This window comes from Mustela nigripes, chromosome 16, assembly GCF_022355385.1.
Source record: "Mustela nigripes isolate SB6536 chromosome 16, MUSNIG.SB6536, whole genome shotgun sequence".
Taxonomy (NCBI): Eukaryota; Metazoa; Chordata; class Mammalia; order Carnivora; family Mustelidae; genus Mustela; species Mustela nigripes.
In genome coordinates, this window is record NC_081572.1 from 48,948,352 (window position 1) to 48,966,570 (window position 18,219).

Below are 18,219 nucleotides of genomic sequence, written 5' to 3' on the forward strand. Positions count from 1 at the left end.
TAGAAAGCAGGCTCCCTGCAGAGCAAAGAGCCCGATGTGGGGCTCGATCCCAGGACCCTGGGATCATGACCCGAGCCGAAGGCAGAGGCCTAACCCACTGAGCCACCCAGGTGCCCCACTCAGGATATTTTTAAAAACTGACATTTAAAATTCCTCCATGGGACACCTGGGTGGCTCAGTGGGTTAAGTCTCTGCCTTGGGCTCAGGTCATGGTCTCAGGGTCCTAGGATCAAGCCCCATGACTTGCTCTCTGCTCAGTAGGGAGCCGGCTTCTCCCTCTCTCTCTGCCTGCCTCTCTGCCTACTTGTGATCTCTCTCTCTCTGCGAAATAAATAAGTAAATAATCTTAAAAAAAAAAAAAAATTCCTCCATGCACTTAGAACAGTAAATCCAATTCTATTTATGTAACAAAAAAAAAAAATTCCAGAGTACGATTACCTTGAAAATGTAAGTTTATTGGATAATTACATAACTAACACAATTTTGCCTTAAAACACAAAAGAACTTTTTTTAAAAAAAATTACTGGGCGGGGGGGGGGGTAGGGGCAAAGGGAGAGAATCCTCAAGCAGACCCAAGCTCATGCTCCTGAGCACGGAGCCCGACTTGGTCCTCAATCTCACAAAGAGAGCTGAAATCAAGACCTGGACATTCAGCCAACAGAGCCAGCCCGGTGCCCCAAAACCCAGATCAAGCTTTTTAAAAAGATAAAAGTTAAGCCCTGAACTTTCAATGTAAAAATGTATCACCCGTTCTTGTGCAGAATTTCATGAAAGAGAAACCTGCCTGAGGAAAAAGATCCTCCAGAACTCAGCTGCACAAACACTGCAGCAATTGTAAGGAAGCAGAGAGCTCCAACTGAAAACACAGAAACTGATCATGCCCCGAAGCCACTGGGTCAGGGGGAGAAAGCCTCAAATACAAATAAATGCACACACATACTCACACTTCAGCTAGGTATTTTTCATTTAAATAAAGCCCATGGTGGGGGCACCTGGGTGGCTCAGTCGGTTAAGCATCTGATTTTAGATTTCGAGTCAGGTCGTGATCTCTCGTGAGACTGACCCCATCTTGGGCTCTGCACCAGGGGTGGAATCTGCCTGGGATTCTCTCTCTCCCTCTCCCCCCGCATGCGTGTACATGTGCACACACACTCTCTCTCAAATAAATAAATAAATAAATAAATAAAGCCCATGCTTGATACTCATGTTAAGGTACACATTAGATTTTACTAACTGGAGCTCCCCTGGCACGTTCACCATGGATACAGGTCATGAATCTATTATCCATAAACACCAATGACCTGCCACATACCCTAGCCACAAACAATTAATTAATTCATGCTGAACATAAATGGATACCTCTTATAAGCCACTGAGTCCAACACCAAGAGAGACACATGAGGAACAATGGGAGCCCACTTAAGGGATTCCCACTAGACAATTTTGGTACAATTTGAGCATACAAATGAGTAACAACAAGAACAGACTATATACTAAATAAAAAAGAATTCTCAAGTCCATTCTATTACTAATACTACACAAACACACACACAGAGTGTCTTAATGGTCTTCTTCCCGGAGAATTCCATCTAATCAATGTAGTAGGAAAGACAAAAATACACACGCAAAATCTTCATTTTCTAATCCACACCGTAATAATGGATTCAGGCAATGATCACCAGATGCTAAAACCACAGAGAGAAAAGTATTGGGTCATTTGCAATAGCTAAAAGGGAGAAGAAAAAGCCCAAATTTCCATCAAAAAACGAACGAATATGCAAATATAGTATATCCACACAATGGAGTATTACTCAGCCATAAAAAAGGAATAAACTTCTGAAACTGCAACAATACAGATGAACCTTGAGAACATAAAGCTAGTGAAAGCAGCTGACACTGAAAGTCATGTAGTGTGATTCCATCCACATGAAATATGAAGAATATTAGTTCTTTGTAGAGACAGAACAGAAATCAGAGGCTGCCACCAAGGACTGAAGAGAGAATGGGGAGGAAATAAAAGTTACCTGGGGGCACCTGGCGGGCTCAGTAGGAGGACCATGCCACTCTTAATCTCAGGGTTGAGTTCAAGCCCCATGCTGGGTGCAGAGATCAGTTAAAAATAAAATCTTAAAAAAAAAAAAGTGATCTGAAACTTGGCAGATGTGGGGTGATGATCGTACAACATCATGAACACAATGACTTGTTTGTTTTATTTTTGAATTGTTCATTTCAAAGTTAATTTTTATGTGAATTTCACCTCAATAAAAAAATACATTAAATTTCTTTTCTTTTCTTTTTTTTTAAGATTTTATTTATTTATTTGACAGACAGAGATCACAAGTAGGGAGAGGCAGGCAGGGGGGGGGGCAGGAAGGCAGGCTCCTTGCTGAGCAGGGAGCCCGATGCGGGGCTCGATCCCAGGATCCTGGGATCATGACCTGAGCCGAAGGCAGAGGCTTTAACCCACTGAGCCACCCAGGCACCCCCCAAAATACATTAAATTTCTTATATGCATGTGTACATGGGTGTATGTGTCTACATATGTCTGGATGTCTGTATAATGGAGCAGAGGATATTTAGTTTCAAAGTATCACCCCAGAGACTACTTTTGTTGATTAAAAGAGAAAAGGTTACCTTTAGAACAGAGAACTCTGGCCAACAAGCACCACCTCATCCAAACCTTAACACCCCCCAAAGAAACTGACACACATGAGAGAAGTGCATATACTGAGGACACCAGAAGACACACAAAGTATCATACCTGTAATACCCAAATCTGAAAATAAAAATATTCGGCAGAAGCAGAAAGAATAAACTGTGGTATAGACAGTGAGTGGAATGACCAGAGCAGCAAGAAGTAGAACGAATCCAAGACGCGAACACAGAGGAAGCCAGCCACAGAGAAGCACGCACTGCAGGCTTCGGTCATACGAAGTTCTGAGGAGGCAGGCAAAGGTCACCAGCTGCTTATGGAAGTGCGGATGGGGCGGCGGATGGAAAGGGCTTGCAGGGGACATAATGTGGAGTGCTGGGTGCTGTCCATAAGGACAGGAGTACATTCACTTTACAAAAACTCACCAGGAGTGTGCCTTAACAGGAGGGATAAACAGCCGTAACACAAAATAGTAAACACACCGCTAATAGATGCGGTTTGCCGGCATACTGAGAGACGTAAACCAAATGCTGTGCAATTTAAAAGGAGAACCACTACACCTGATTGAGGAGGACGAGAGAACTCTGAGAAGTCTGTACACAATTTCTGCTCAAATTCCACGGAATTCTATAGGACAAATGTTTCTTACAATGGGTATGACTTCAGTTCAGCTGGAGAAGAGAACTAACTCCAAGTGGGAAGACCTGCTCTTCCGAAGAACAAGAAAGCAAGCGTGTAAGGAGTCCGGACATCACTTCCTCCTCTGGGTGACCAGGTTCAACACGTCTAAAGAACACCAAGGAAGCTCTTCTGGAGGCGGCTGAGCGCTCGCCTGAAGGGCTTTTACTGGGCGGACAGATGCCAACAGCTGTGAGACCAATTCTCCAACAGTCATTGAGCAGCCCGCCAACCAACCAAACACTAACCACGGAGAGCTGGAATCTGACTCTGACGCGGACTTTCGTCATTTGTATCAGCACAGTCTATTACAGGTAGAAGTCATGCAGGCAACCAGGAAACTGGGTTTTTTATTCTATTGCAAAGTCATTACAAACAACACACGTGGCTAGTGCCTGGAGTTCAGGACAGCACAGCTCCAGATCCTACAACAAGCCATCACTGACTCCCACGAGGAGTTCCTAAGATCTATGTCCTGAGTTCACTGACCCCAAAGGTGGAGCACAGAACCCAGAGCGGCTGGGCATAACCCTGGACTTCCCGAGAAGCAGTAGACACGGTACCCACACTTGCAGGTCTGACACCAAATCTCAGGATGATAAAATAAAGGCAAGTGCTTAGTCCTGCCAAGTACGAGTGAAAATAATTAGGTAGACATCCACTATTTCCTTACAGCCAGCTCCAGTTAATTCTTTAAAGATCTTGCCTGCAGCTGTGGCCGATCTGTGACCCACTCAACATCGTTCTCACTTCCGGCTCCCACCACCCTCGCTGTGAGATACGAGCAAGTTACAGGATTTTCCCCGCCTTTGTGTGGTGACTTTTCCACCTCACACAGGCTACCACCAGGACTGAATGATTCCATGCTTTTCAGTGTCCTGAGGACAGTGCCTGCATGTGTTAGGGATTAGCAATGGGCTCACAGTAGCTCCCCCAAAGGTGTGTCCCCATCTTAATCTCTAGAACCTGAGAATGTTACCTTAAGTGGGAAATTCTGCATGTGTAATTAAGTTAAGGGTGTTGAGATGAGATTACGCTTGATTAGGGAGGTGGGCCCTAAATGCCAGCCTGAGTGTCCTTAGGAAGGTCACAAAGACCTTGGGCAAAGGAATGAAGGCCAGGTGAAGGAGGCAGACACTGGAAGGTGGGGGGCTGGAGCTGGCACAGGCCGGAATTGTTCCTCCCTTTGAGCCTCTGGACGGCGTGGTCCTGCCAACGGGGCTTTTGTGGGCTTTTGGCCTCCAGTACTTGTTCTAACCCCCCTCCCCCCCAGTTTGTGGTCACTTGTTAACGCAGCTGCAGGAAAGAATATGGAGTTCACGTTAGCTAGTAGGACTCTAACCCGCTCCTACTGACACTGGGAAGGTTAGGACACCTGTGCACCACATACTACTGGTCTGAATGGGCCAGGGAGAGGCACAGGGGGGCCAGGGTTCCTCCCTCAGCTCATCCTGTTGGGGAGGCGACACTGGCCACTGCCTTAGACGGGAGAGGAAGCGGAATTCTGGAGTCTGGCGGGGGTTCCGAGAAACTCTACCCAGAGTCTACTGCTCCTGGGGTTCTTGCAAGGATTTCTGTATTAAATCCCTTTCTCCCATGTATTAATTCAAGTAGATTCAGTAGCCTGCAAGGAAATCCTGAAACACAGCTAGGATTTTACTGACAGGAAAAGCAGACAGGGGTCAACTGACAGTTGTTTGCATCCACATGGATAAAGCTAGAGAGGATTATGCTAAATGAAATAAGTCAATCAAAAAAAGACAAATACCCTATGATTTTGAAAACTCCTGTGTGGAATTTAAGAAACAAAACAAAGGAACAAAGGCAGGGGGAGAGGCAAACCAAGAAACAGAGAAGTACAGAGAATGAACCAGGGGTTACCAGATGGACAGGGGTGGAGGGATGGGGATTAAGGGGGCACTTGTGATAAGCATGGGAGTTGTATGGAAGGACTGCCTCACTGTATTATAGATCTGAAATTAGTATTATGGTACATGTTAACTGGCTTTTAAATAAAAACTTAAAGAATGGGGCGCCTGAATGGCTCAGTGGGTTAAGCCTCTGCCTTCCACTTGGGTCATGGTCCTAGGGTCCTGGAATCCAGCTCCATATAGGGCTCCCTGCTTGATGGAGAGCGTGCTTCAACCTCTCTCTCTGCCTGCTGGTCTGCCTACTTGTGCTCTCTCTTCCTGTCAAACAAATAAAATCTTTGAAAAAAAAGAAAAGAAAAGAGAACAGTTCTGAGCTTACATAGTGTAAGAAATGCAGAAAAAGTCCATTCATTCAGCCCTAATACTATTTCCCTGGATACCCTAATCTCTATGATCTTCCTTCTCATACCCTCCTCCCCACCCCAAGAAGGATGGGGCGGGGGCAGACAGGGTCTATGAAGTCAGGGATGATTCAGTTGTACCATGAATTTTGAGCTCAGCTTAAAGAAAGCGACAACCACAACACAGCACCTTGAGAGCTAAGGCACAACTTGGTCTTGGAATCTCTGCTCCAATAGATCTGTTTACTCCACTCCCTCTGGCACAAAAGGGACAGTGAGACAACTGGGAAGGAAGAAAAAATACACAGTTTGGTCTTCCTTCCAAGTTCCAAGAACAAAGGTCTTAAAACCCTTGGAATTTAAGTGACCTTATTGATAAACGTGTCTTTTGTTATTCAAACAAGTCCCTTTCAACACGGCTGACATTTATGTTAATGAGCTGATTTTTGAAAGTCTTCTGGAGAGCCTCCAGGTGGGGTCAGGGTGCCAGGGAGCCGACCAGGCCATTAGAGAGCTGGAACTCTCTGCCCCACTCCAACCTCCACCAGTTGCCAATGATTTAATCAATCATGCCTCTGTAGTCTAATCAGTGTCTGCTTAATCGATCGGAACTATGTAATGAGGCCTTCGTACAAATGCTACAGGACAGGGCTCAGAGGGCTTCTGGGTTGGTTAATGCATCCATGTGATGTGGGAAAGAAACAAAGGCAGAAGAAAAATTATTAAATTTCCTTACTACTTCACAGCCCACTGACAAAATCCTTTAAACAGTGACACTCCTCTAGGAACTCAGGTGCTTCAATGTTAATACTTTGCTAGGGGCAAAAGGCAATCTTAGGCCACCTGACCCCCAGGATCCTTTAAGTCTACTTTAACATATAAAAATTCCTTTGGGGGCACCTGGGTGGCTCAGTTAAGCAGCTGCCTTCAGCTCAGGTCATGATCTCAAGGTCCAGGAATGGAGCCCCCTGTCGTGCTCCCTGCTCAGCAGGGAGTCTGCTTCTCCCTTTTCCCCTCTGACCCTCCCCTCCGCTCCTGTATAAGGGCACATCCATTCTCAAAAAAAAATTCCTCGGGTGTCTGGGTGGCTCAGTCGGGTGTCTGCCTTTGGCTCAGGTCATGATACCTGGGTCTTGGGATCAAGCCCTGTGTCACATGGTGTGTGGGGAGGGGTGTGTGTGTGGGGGGGTCCCTGCTTGGCAGGGAGTCTACTTCTCCCTCTCCCTGTCTCTCCTCCTGCTTGTGCTGTCTCTGTCTCTTTCAAATGAATAAATAAAATCTTTAAAAATAAATTAATTAATTTAAAAAATTCCTTTGGAAATTACCTTTATCTCTACCCCCCAAAATATATATTGGCAATCATCCCGCAAGCATATGACCCATAGATATTACATCTGCAGGATCTCCAGGCTAAGGTTTTATTAGACGGTAATAAATAACCTTTTCCCAACAACACCTAGATCCCTCAAGGTCCTAGAAACCTTGCTTCCAAAATTCCTTAGAGACTTACGCTGTCCCTAACCCCCACCCACCTTTAAAGTATATAATGGGCCACTTCTCATGACCCCAGTACAGCTTTTTCTGTCCTGTCCCTGTGCTTTAACAAAAGCATCTTTCTGCCCCAAAGACATTTCAAGAATTCTTTCTTGGCCACTGGCTTCAAACCCTAGCATCTTTCCTACCTCATATGCACTGGAGTGTGGTGTATCCCCAGTTCACTGGACCGAAGCTGCTATGCACAGGGCCCTCCCAGACCCCTTCCTATGTACCTCTTCATCTGGCTGCTCATCTTATACTTTATAGTATCTTTTACAATAAATTGGTAAGCGACAGTAAATGTTTCCCTGAGTTTTGTGAACCTTTTTATTTTATTTTTTTAATTTGAGAGAGCAAGCGAGTGTGAGCAGGGAGGAAGCAGGGGCAGAGCCGAGAGGGAGAAGCAGATTCTCACTGAGGAGGGAGCCTGATGCGGGACTCGATCCCAGGACCCTGAGATCATGACCCTAGCCGAAGGCAGACACTCAACCAACTGAGCCACCCAGGTGCCCCAGTTTTGTGAACCATTTTTTTTCCTTAAGATTTTATTTATTTGACAGAGAGAGAGAGAGAGAGAGAAATTACAAGTAGGCAGAAAGGCAAGCAGAGAGAGAGAGAGGGGAGGAAGCAGGCTCCCTGAGGAGCAGAGAGCCCAATGTGGGGCTTGATCCCAGGACCCTGGGATCATGACCTGAGCCAAAGGCAGAGGCTTTAACCCACTGAGCAACCCAGGTGCCCCAGTTTTGTGAACCGTTGTAACAAATGACCAAATCCAAGGAAGGCGTCCTAATCAGCTGCAAGCACAGGTGCCAGTCTGGACTTGAGACTTGTGTGTGAAGCAGGAGCAGTGCTCTAGATTGGAACCGTTAACCTGTACAATCTTACACTGTCTCCAGGAAGTGTCCGAGTTGAGTCTAATTTGTACAACATACAGGTCGCTGTCTGTGAGATTAGAGAATTACTTGGTGATGCTGTAAAACATTCCAGAATAATTCAGAGGGAGCACAAACTGCAGACTCAAAGTAACCTAATTTCAAGGCCCAGATTTGGTGTTCCCCATCAGTGCCCTTACATAGGTTAGGAGACTTACCTGCCACACCGACTTAAAACGTGTATCACGAGTACCAACATCAAGTGAAATTATGCATGAAAAATGCTTTACAGAATACGAAATGCATTGCAAATATAAAAGACTATTATCATAAATGAGAAATTAGAGACACCCAAGAGAGACTGGGGGGGACCCAGGTGAATCACACTTTTGGGCAGAAGCAAGGACAAAATCCCCACGGTACTGACCAGCTTTGGGCTAGTTTTTTCTTCCCCTTGGGCTATTCTCAATTCAAATTCTACATCACCTCCCAACTGTCAGTGTAACTGTGTATAGGGAGTGATCAGATTATCCTAAACCCTCATTTTAACCCTCCTTTTTCCACTTTATTCCCCAAGGTCTTTTACCAGAGCTGCTGATAAGCAGTAATAAAAGCTACTGATTCTGGCTTAATTTCTCTCTCCGCTGCAGAAATCTGTCAACATAAGGTGAGCGGCAAGAAACAAACCTCAGCTATCTGCTTAAGGTAGGTCATCCCAGTACCTGAACACTGAGTTTAACTTAAACTTCTTAACTTTCACCGCACAAAGGGGAAACCGTAATATATGCAAATCTGTAAGTAACTGGTTAGGCAGTCAGAAGATGCCAGAATGCAAAGCAGGCCATGACACAAAAATATGACTGTATGACAAATAAACGTATGTGATAATGCCCATGTATGTAGAGTGTATGACACAACATGCCTAAGTAACATGGAAATGAGTGTAAGGTGTAAAACAAAAAGCAAAAGGAGCCACATGTAAGCCAGGTGAGAACACTGCTCCCCAAGAAGGGGAAGAGCAACAGTTCTGAAACCACTGCTGGGAGGGGGGAATTTTTCCTCTACCCTTCAAGATTCTTTCAAGGGGCCTGAGATTTAAATCGATGTGAGACAGATTAACAAAAGCAAAAAAAAAAAAAAAAAAAAATTTAATTATGTGCCCACAGAGACCAATACTGACATTAAGACCCAAAGAAATGACAAAAGCTGGCAGAGAGACAATAAATCTGAGAGGAACTGACAGGACAAACCCTTATGTTCAGGAGCTTCAATTAATAAGGAATTAAAACACAGATTTGGGGCTGGGCCTGAAACTGGTAAAAAAATAATAAAGGTTATACAGCTTTCTCAGTTTTAAAACCACTATCTCTGCCAGAGTGCTCTTTCATGGGCCTTTTTAAAGGAACTTATCATTCAGAATAGACAATATGAGGAAGTGTCCCATCAGGCAGCAGACTACCCTTGTCCCTATACCACTATACAAGTGAACTGAAATAAAACAGGTAAGTACCTGGATGGTGGGCAGTTTCAGAGAAGCTACAGGTAAGCACAAGAAGGCTAGAATGATCCACACAGTACTGGATTAAAGTTGGAGACATCACTATTAACTCAGGTCTAGTTTCGTAAGTCTGGGGATGAACCACCACGGACGTGTGTACATCAACCTATATACACACATTTGTTTCTTAGTTCTGTCCCCTGAGGGCTGAGAAGCCACATCACTGTTATCAACAGGTACAGCCATGGCCCAAATCGTAAATCCTAACTCTATTCTCCAATAAAAGGAACTAGGGCCCCTTGGAGAAATGGCAGATTCTAACACCAGGGCAGAAAATATACAATATAAACCTAGAAACTCACAGTACCAGAAAGTAAGGAAGTCCTCAAAAACAACAATAAACCAAACAAACACTGGTAAGGGTATGTCAGAGTGACAGAGAAGACAGCTGAAGAGCTCCCATTGGCTAAAGCTGGAACAGTCTGAGCAACAAAACAGAATACTGGATTATAACCCATAGTATGAAATATCTGTAAATCTATACCAACACAAAACACTGAATAAATACTAGAAAGGACAGACATTTCTCATAGAAAAAGTCCAAATAATTTCTGTAGTTACCCTGGCCACAAGAGGTAGAGCATAACTGCTCACTCCTTAAGCGTGACCTGTGCAAGTGACTCTGCTCCAAAGAGGACACTATGGGAAGGAGGAGAAAAGAGTCACTTTACTGTTGAGCAAGATGAGAGCCACGTGGTCAAGCTTACCACCTGTATTTTTAAGTCGTGTCGACCCCTTCACCCTTGACAGAGCTTGGTAAGGGCACAACACCTCTCTGGTCTTCCCAAAACCCATAACCACAGCTATGAACCATTAGGAAATCAGACAAGCCCAAACTGAGGGTCGTTCTATAAAATAACTGAGCAATAGGTATTTTAGAATAGCAATAGGTATTTAGATGCCTCAAAGCTTCTAAAGTCATCGAAAACAAAACAGTGTGAGCAAATGTCACAATCCAGAGGAGCCAATGGAGACATGACTACAAAATGTAAAGTGGAATCCTGAATGGGATTCTGAGAAAGAAAAAGGAGACCAGGGAAAAACTAATGGGATCTGACTTTCAGTTAATAACAATGTATCAAGCTTTGTCATTGGTTGTGACAAAAGGTACCGCAGTAACAATAAGAGGTTAACAATCAGGGAGACTGGGGGGGGGGGGTCTGAATAAAATGGGTACACTGTCATCAAAGACGGACATTGTTAATATTTTATTACAGTCTGCAAGATGTTTCCATTGGGGAGAACTGTATGAAGGGTACAGGGATCTCTATGAATTATTTTTTACAATAGCACGTCAATCTATGATTATCTCAAAAGAAAATATTTTTCCATTCTGGATTTTTACTTGGAATGACCTGTCCCCTGCTTAGTATGAATTGTATGATATCTTGCTCTAAGGATTTGAGAGATTGAAGGCATTGATAAATAAAACGGAAGCTAATTCCTCCAGAGAACAAAGTTAAAAGGAAAAAGGGTACTTTAAAAAAAAGATATACTGGGGCGCCTAGGTGGCTTCAGTGCGTTAAACCTTTGTCTTCGGCTCAGATAATGATCTCAGGGTCCTGGGATCAAGTCCCACACCCGGTTCTCTGCTTGACAGGGAGCCTGCTTCCCCTCTCTCTCTGCCTACTTGTGATCTCTCTGTCAAATAAATAAATAAAAATCTTAAAAAAATGAAAAGAAAAAGACATACCCCAAAAATGAACTGAACTTAAAGGAAGGAAGAAAGGAAACAAAAAACCTGGAGTGGGCTCAGCAGCATTCTCAACGTCATGGTTAGGTGAGTGAATGAATGGTGAAGCCAGCAACACATGAACATCTAACGGTTCTCAGTTCACGATCTCCCAGTGTGTCCTGTCACTCCAGGTATGCTGCCTAAGCCACCAACAGCAGAACTGTTTTCCCCCAAGTATGATCTACTAAAAAGTTCAAATGAATCAAAGAGATTCAGTCAGATCTGAAGGCATAGATCTTGGACTCCAGAACTAAAACAGCACTTTAAAAAGACATGAACAGTGCACACCCTGGACTAGTACATCTTTTTCTGAAACACATGACAAAGTACGACTGACTCAAGAGAACTCAGACCATTTTCCTGCTGCAATGGCTTCCGTTTCCACAGAACAGCCCAACACCTGAGCCACACTTGTACAACCCTGACTGTAAGAGCTCCTCTTGTCTGAGGCAAGTGTCCACTGGCTAGTGATCTTTGTCACTTTGTAAAGATTCAAAATGAAAGGGCACTACACTTGTACTCTCTGGAATTATACTACCTTAAACTTTTATGTTCCAGGCACCTGGTAGCTCAGTGGGTTAAGCGACTGCCTTCCACTCAGGTCATGAACCTGGAGTCCCAGGATTGAGGCCCACTTCAGGCTCCCTGCTGAGCAGGAAGTCAGTCCACTTCTCCCTCTGACCTCTCCCCCTCTCATGCTCTCTCTCGCTTTCAAATAATAAAGAAATATTTAAAATAAATAAATAAATTTTAATCTTTCATACTTAAGTTTTTGTACTTGTCTCCTTTTCGCCACCTCCCTCTCCATGTTTTTCCATAAATAAAAATGCACTTTTAAAAGACATCTCAGGTTTGATGTTAAGTCAACAAATCACATTTCGATCCCTCAGCAAACAAAAACATCCATAAAAATGACTTGCCGAAGAGTATTCCTTCTTTACACTGATTACCAAGCTTAAGTCTTACAAACTGTTAGTAAATCCTCCAAACTGAAAGCTTGAAAGAAAGGAGAAAATACACAGTACTGTTTGCATCCAATGGAGTATTTTCTTTTTTTTTTTTTCATCCAATGGAATATTAACGACACAGCTCAACAGATCTGTATGCGTGGGCAGTAAGTGAAAGATGGAAACAAGATACACAACATATATGTTTACATAAACAGAAACACATAGTTTTGCTCTATACGCAGATTTGTAATTTTTAAAAAGATTTATTTATTTACTTCACAGAGAGGGAGAGACACCACAAGCAGGCAGAGTAGTAGGCAGAGGGAGAGGGAGAAGCAGCTTCCCACTGAGCAAGGAGCCTAATGCACATTGGGCTCGGTTCCACATGCTGGGATCCTGACCTGAGCCCAAGGCAGATGCTTAACCAACTGAGCCACCCAGGTGAACCTGTAATTTTTAAAGAAATCTCAAAGACCCAGGCAGCAAACATATCTTAACAGTGGTTGTTTGGGGTCAGAAAAGACTCACTGTATACATTCTATGTGCCTATAAGGTGTTTTACTTTACCAATTAAGAATATATTCATATTGGGAGGTCTGGGGGGCTCAGGTAGTTGAACAGCTGCCTTCAGCTCATGGGATGGAGTCCCACCCCCATCACACTCCCTGCTCTACAGGGAGCCTGCTTCTCCCTCTGCCTGCCTCTCTGCCTGCTTGTGCGCTCTCACTCTCTGACAAATAAATAAAATCCTTAAGAAAAAAACTTCAGGGTGCCTGGGTGGCTCAGTGGGTTAAGCCTCTGCCTTCAGCTCAGGTCATGATCTCAGGGTCCTGGGATCGAGTCCCGCATCGGGCTCTCTGCTCAGCGGGGAGCCTGCTTCCTCCTCTCTCTCTCTCTCTGCCTGCCTCTCTGCCTCCTTGTGATCTCTGTCTGTCAAATAAATAAATAAAATATTTTAAAAAAAAGAAAGAAAAGAACTTCATATTGTCACCTCTGTAATTTTTTTTTTAAATACAAGATTCATTAATGCATTTTACTCTTCCTCAGTAAGACTGACTGACAAGCATCTAGACTTATTTACACCCTCCTGTATGTGTTCAGGCTCTAATTACCCTACATGTAAGAATTAGCACCGGGCATCTACTAGTAGTCTAAATTTTAAGGCAGATATTTATTATCTGGCTGTGTGACACCTACTATTTAATTGCCTTTTGACAATTATGATTTCCATTCCTCAAGACAGAAACCCAGGGTTCAGAACTGACTCTGGGATAAAGAAAGAATGAGAGTTCCAAACAAACAGGGAATCATTCCACTTTCTTCCAAAGGGTACCCATTCCCCATTTAAATTGTGGTGCAAAGACCACAAAGGTCAAGCAACAAAATGTTAGGAGTAAGTAATGTAAGACTACTGGATCTTAGAGCCCTCCGGCCTCTCACTTACTATTTCCCAGGTACGTTTCCTTCTCTCTAGCTCCTTTCTCAAACGAAGTATTTCCCTAAGAATTTCTAACCAAAAGCTTGTTTTAGGCCCCAAATTTTGTGCCTCACATAGAAACCTTCAAAGGCAGTTTACTATCCTCCAGGTTACTGACCAAACGAAACCAAAATCCGCAATGATCCAAAATTACAGGAAGTTTGACAACTCTTCTTCATTTGTGTCAAAGTGTATCTGGTAAAAGTACTTACTACAGCTACAAAGAGGACTGTGTGTGTATGCAAGTGTGTGTTTTAAGATTTTCTTTATTTGTCATAGAGAGCAAGAGCCCACACAAAAGCAGGGGGAGGGGCAGGCAGAGGGAGAGGCAGGCTCCCCACTGAGCAAGGAGCCCCAAGTGGAACTCGATCCCAGGACCCTGGGATCATGACCTGAGCCAAAGGCAGACACTTGACTGAGTCACCCAGGTGTTCCAAGAGGGCTGTACTTTGAGGACAAGCTGCTGCAAAATTTTAGAGTCGCAGAAACAGTTCAAATAAGAGAAATGATTATTTTAAAAATATTTTCTGTCCTCTCAAGTATCTCTATGTTCACAATACAATGTAACTTTGTTATGCCATAATAACGGATAGCACTGTAAAACCTTTATGTTTTCACTGTCAGTTTCTTTTTCATACACAAACCCTAAAATGATAAGGTATTTGCTATATTCAACACACACGAGAAAAGCAGGGTCCACTGTGGCAGCACTGAGTCCTAAATCATGGGAACATAGGAACATTTTTACATTGAGTAGTACCCAAGTCTTACTGCAGTTCAAGGCTAAAGTGCACAGAAAGTTACAAATCTGATCATGTTCTTCTTACTCTGTGCCTACAGAAAGAAGAATCAAAGGTGGATACAAAAAACATAACCCATTTCTACTTAAGAGAAGCTCTCCTGTCATCCAAGGCTTCATTCCTATGGTCACATTGTCGCCGAGACTTCAACCTCAAAAGGCACCTTTGTTTGTTTACGGAAATTACAACTTAAATTGAAATATTTTTATAGGAGACCTCATATTATTAAAACCAAAATATACTAAGCCTACAGACCTACCGAGAATCCCACACGCGGTGAAAGGTGCATTGTGCATTGTTAAACATCAGGGTTAAACCGCTTGTCAAACCAGCTCTTCCTTGGCTGGGCCACTAGAGAGTGCTAGACATACAGTTACACAGGACCAAGTGATACAAAAATTACGCGCCCCCCCCCCCCCCCCCAAATCTGGAGCAGAGAAGAGGAAGGGCATTAGGATTTCTGCCTGGTATACCACCAGAAGGTTTCGCAACACTGACAGATCTGAAGCTTGAAGTAAGTATTTATCACCACCTCTTGTCAACGGCTCAAGTTCCTTCGAGTGAGTAACAGAGATGTGCTTCAACAGCTTCCAAACTAAGTAACTGAGATTAAAGGATTAATCCAAGACATTACAGCAAACGAAAAAGTGATTCCTTCCTTTAGGAACAAAGACAAGTTAATAATGGGTTAAACTTGACTCTTTAAGCTTTATTAAAAATTTAAAGGGGAAGGGGAGGGGAGAGAGAAGAAAAAAGCAGGGGATTTCTAAAGTTAGGAATCCAATGTGGCGAGGACTGTTACACACACCATATAAACCTAAACCAATACACTAAAGACACGGAGCAGTAACAAGATTATCGCCCGAAGACAACCGGCTTCAGCCCCGGTATTTTTTTAGGACCACACGATTCCATTAGCAAGAATCTCCCTCTGATCTTAACAAAACTCATCTCTGATTTTATTTAGTTCATTCTAAGAGGTAATGCTTCCCAACACCATCACTAATAATAAGAAAGAAAATTGGTTGCTCAATCCCTACAATCTCAGTGGATGTTAGTTTTAAAAAAAATGTTAAGCTACAAGGTAGAAAGAGCGTAACACACCTTCCAGCCTCACTGAACTGCAAAATCGCGTTACACTGTAACAAGATTCAGGTAATACCGTTACTTTCTGACTTCCACATCATTAATAAGCTTAATGGGACGTTACCTGGAAATGGTAACGCTAAACGTAATTTCCTCAACGTCTCACGGAGGTGATCAGTTTCTTACTAAAGCCTCTTAATGCAAAAGGCACGCCACCGTCCAACCTTCCCATCAAACCGATCTTTTAAAAATCCACTCTTCCATGGGGCGCCTGGGTGGCTCAGTGGGTTAAAAATCCACTCCTCCGTAACTACAAGCAATTCTCCAAAAACACATTATGCTGGTAACGAAACGGCTTTCCCAGATACAGGTGGCTCGACTTGCTCCATTTCCAACTACTCAGCACCTCTCACCCCCTCCACCCACGTCCGGATCTGAAATGGGGCGGGGAGATGCCATCTCGCTGCATTTGCTCCTGCAGACCCTAGAGCCCGTCCTGTGCTCTGCCCAAGCACCACACAGTTGTACCTTCGCCCCAACAACTCCCGGCCGCGACACACGGTTCCGTTTCCCTGACCCAGGTAAGCCTTCATTCACACTCCAGATTAATGGGTGCTCAGTATGGTGGCAGAGGACCGACCCACAGCAAACCACCCAACATGCCCCGGAGTCTTTGTCCCTTTTCTCTAAGTCTTCTCATTGCCCCCATTCCCTGCCCGCCGCCGAACCCTCCCCCGCTCCGAAGGGTTCCTGGATGACGCCTAGCGCTGGAACCTCGGACACCTTCGTCCTTAGTACCAGGTTTCCACCGCCACCCGGGAGGAAAAAACCGCCCCCTTCCTAGAGCCGCCCTTGCCCACCCCCAGAACTGGACCCGCCCCAAACCCCGCCCCTGCTCCGTCCCCACCCCCGCAGTGGAGCGGGGAAGGAAGACGGGGGAGGGGAGGAGAGGCCGCGGGAGGACCGAGGAGGCGGCGAAGGGGAGGGGGAGGGGTAAAGGAAGGGGGAGGGGTAAGAAAGGGGGCAGGGAATAAGAAAAGGAGAAGAGCTCTCTCGGCGGCTCCCCCCCGCCCCCGCCCCCGCCGCCGGCGATCGCAGCCCGAGAAGGGTCCCCAGGAGGCTAACAAGCCCTCCCTTCCTCCTCCTCGCCCCCAACAGGGCCCAGAAGCCCCCCCACCCACCCACTTGCTGGGCAACGCTGCAAAAGAGCTGCTCCCCGGCTCCTAGGTCAGCCCGCAGTTTCCCGGGGGGAGAGGGGGTCGCACCTTGCGCTTGCGAGCCTCCGCCGTGCCGCTCCACACGAAGCACTGGTAGATGGCCCGCAGGTTCTGCTTCCAGTTGTCCACCTTGAAGCTGCTCAGGTGCGAGCAGCCCGGCGGCGTCACCACCAGCTCCGCGTCCATGGCCTCGGTCTCCGGCTCGGGCCGGGAGACCATGGGGGGCAAGGCCCGGCCGCGCGCGGGGGGCGGCGAGGGGGACGAGGACGACGCCAGCGCTGCGCGGTGGGCTGCTCGGCGGCGCGCCCCAGCCGACGAGCGCGGGGAACAAAGCGCGGGCGGCCGCGGGGCCGGCGGACAAAGACCCGGCTGCGCGGACGCCCAGGGGGAGGCGGCGGCCAGCCAGGCGCCGCCCGCGCAGCGCTCGCCCGGTTCGCGGAGCGCGGCGCGGGGCGGGGCGCGGAGGCCGCAAGCGGAGGTTACGTCATCCCCGGCCGGCCGCGGGCGCCGCACTGCGCAGGCTCTAGCCGCTCCCGGACCCGCCCCCTGCCGCCGGCCCCCCGCCGCCCCACACCCGGCGCCTGCAGGCTGCGGGGCTATCCGCGCCCGAGCGCAGGGCGAAGGCGTGCAGCCGGCCGGGGCCCGCCCCCGCGCTTACGCCAGGGAGGGTAGTTAGCTGTCAGTACGGGCCGCGGGGTTCAGAGCGGCCTCCCGGGAAGCTGGCCACTTGTCCTTCCCGGTCCCCTCGGAGAACTGCGGAGGCGGGGGGCAGTGGAGGATTGGGCGACGCGGACAGTCCGTCGGGGCACTGAACCGGTTTGCACTGGCCTGAGCTCTGCCGCAAAGAGGCGGAGCAACGGGCCGGGCCTTGCAAATCCGTGCAGTCTCTCTGGGCCTCCAGATCCGTGCTGTTCCGTAACCTGGGCTTTCCCACCCCAGGCGGTGCTGTGCTGGTTCGCAGTCAGTTGTGTCGGCGACGGGAGTCCCTCATCTGGGACTCTGCAGGCCTCTCCCGGCCTCTCCCGTGTTTATGGCCTGTCTGGGAGTTGCAGGGCATGGAAAGGATTAAGACCATATCCTACTGTGAGGAATCCAGAATGGATGCCATATGGTTTCACTCACTCAGAATTGAAGAAACAAATGAACAAAGCGGGGGGGGGGGGGACCCACAAACCCCAAAACCTCAGACTCTTAGAAAAAAACTGGCGGATCCCCGAGGGAAGGTGGGTTGGGTGCATGGGTGAAATAAAGGGGAATAAGAATATACTTAAACTGATGAGCACTGAGAAATGTATAGAATTGTTGAGTAATTGGATTGTACAGGTGAAAGTAATATAACATTTTTTAAAAGATTTTATTTATTTGACAGAGATCACAAGTAGGCA

General features: G+C 46.2%; 1 protein-coding gene across 1 annotated transcript in view; it reads right to left on the reverse strand.

Annotated features, from left to right (window-relative positions):
- Nucleotides 1–17,223, reverse strand: part of USP22 (ubiquitin specific peptidase 22) — a 43,747-nt gene extending 26,524 nt beyond the window's left edge. Inside the window, exon 1 of the mRNA XM_059380283.1 lies at nucleotides 16,883–17,223. Coding sequence (XP_059236266.1) covers nucleotides 16,883–17,053 — 171 coding nt within the window. The 5' untranslated portion in view covers nucleotides 17,054–17,223. The remainder of the gene's footprint in view (nucleotides 1–16,882) is intronic.
- Between the last annotated feature and the right edge of the window lie 996 nt (nucleotides 17,224–18,219).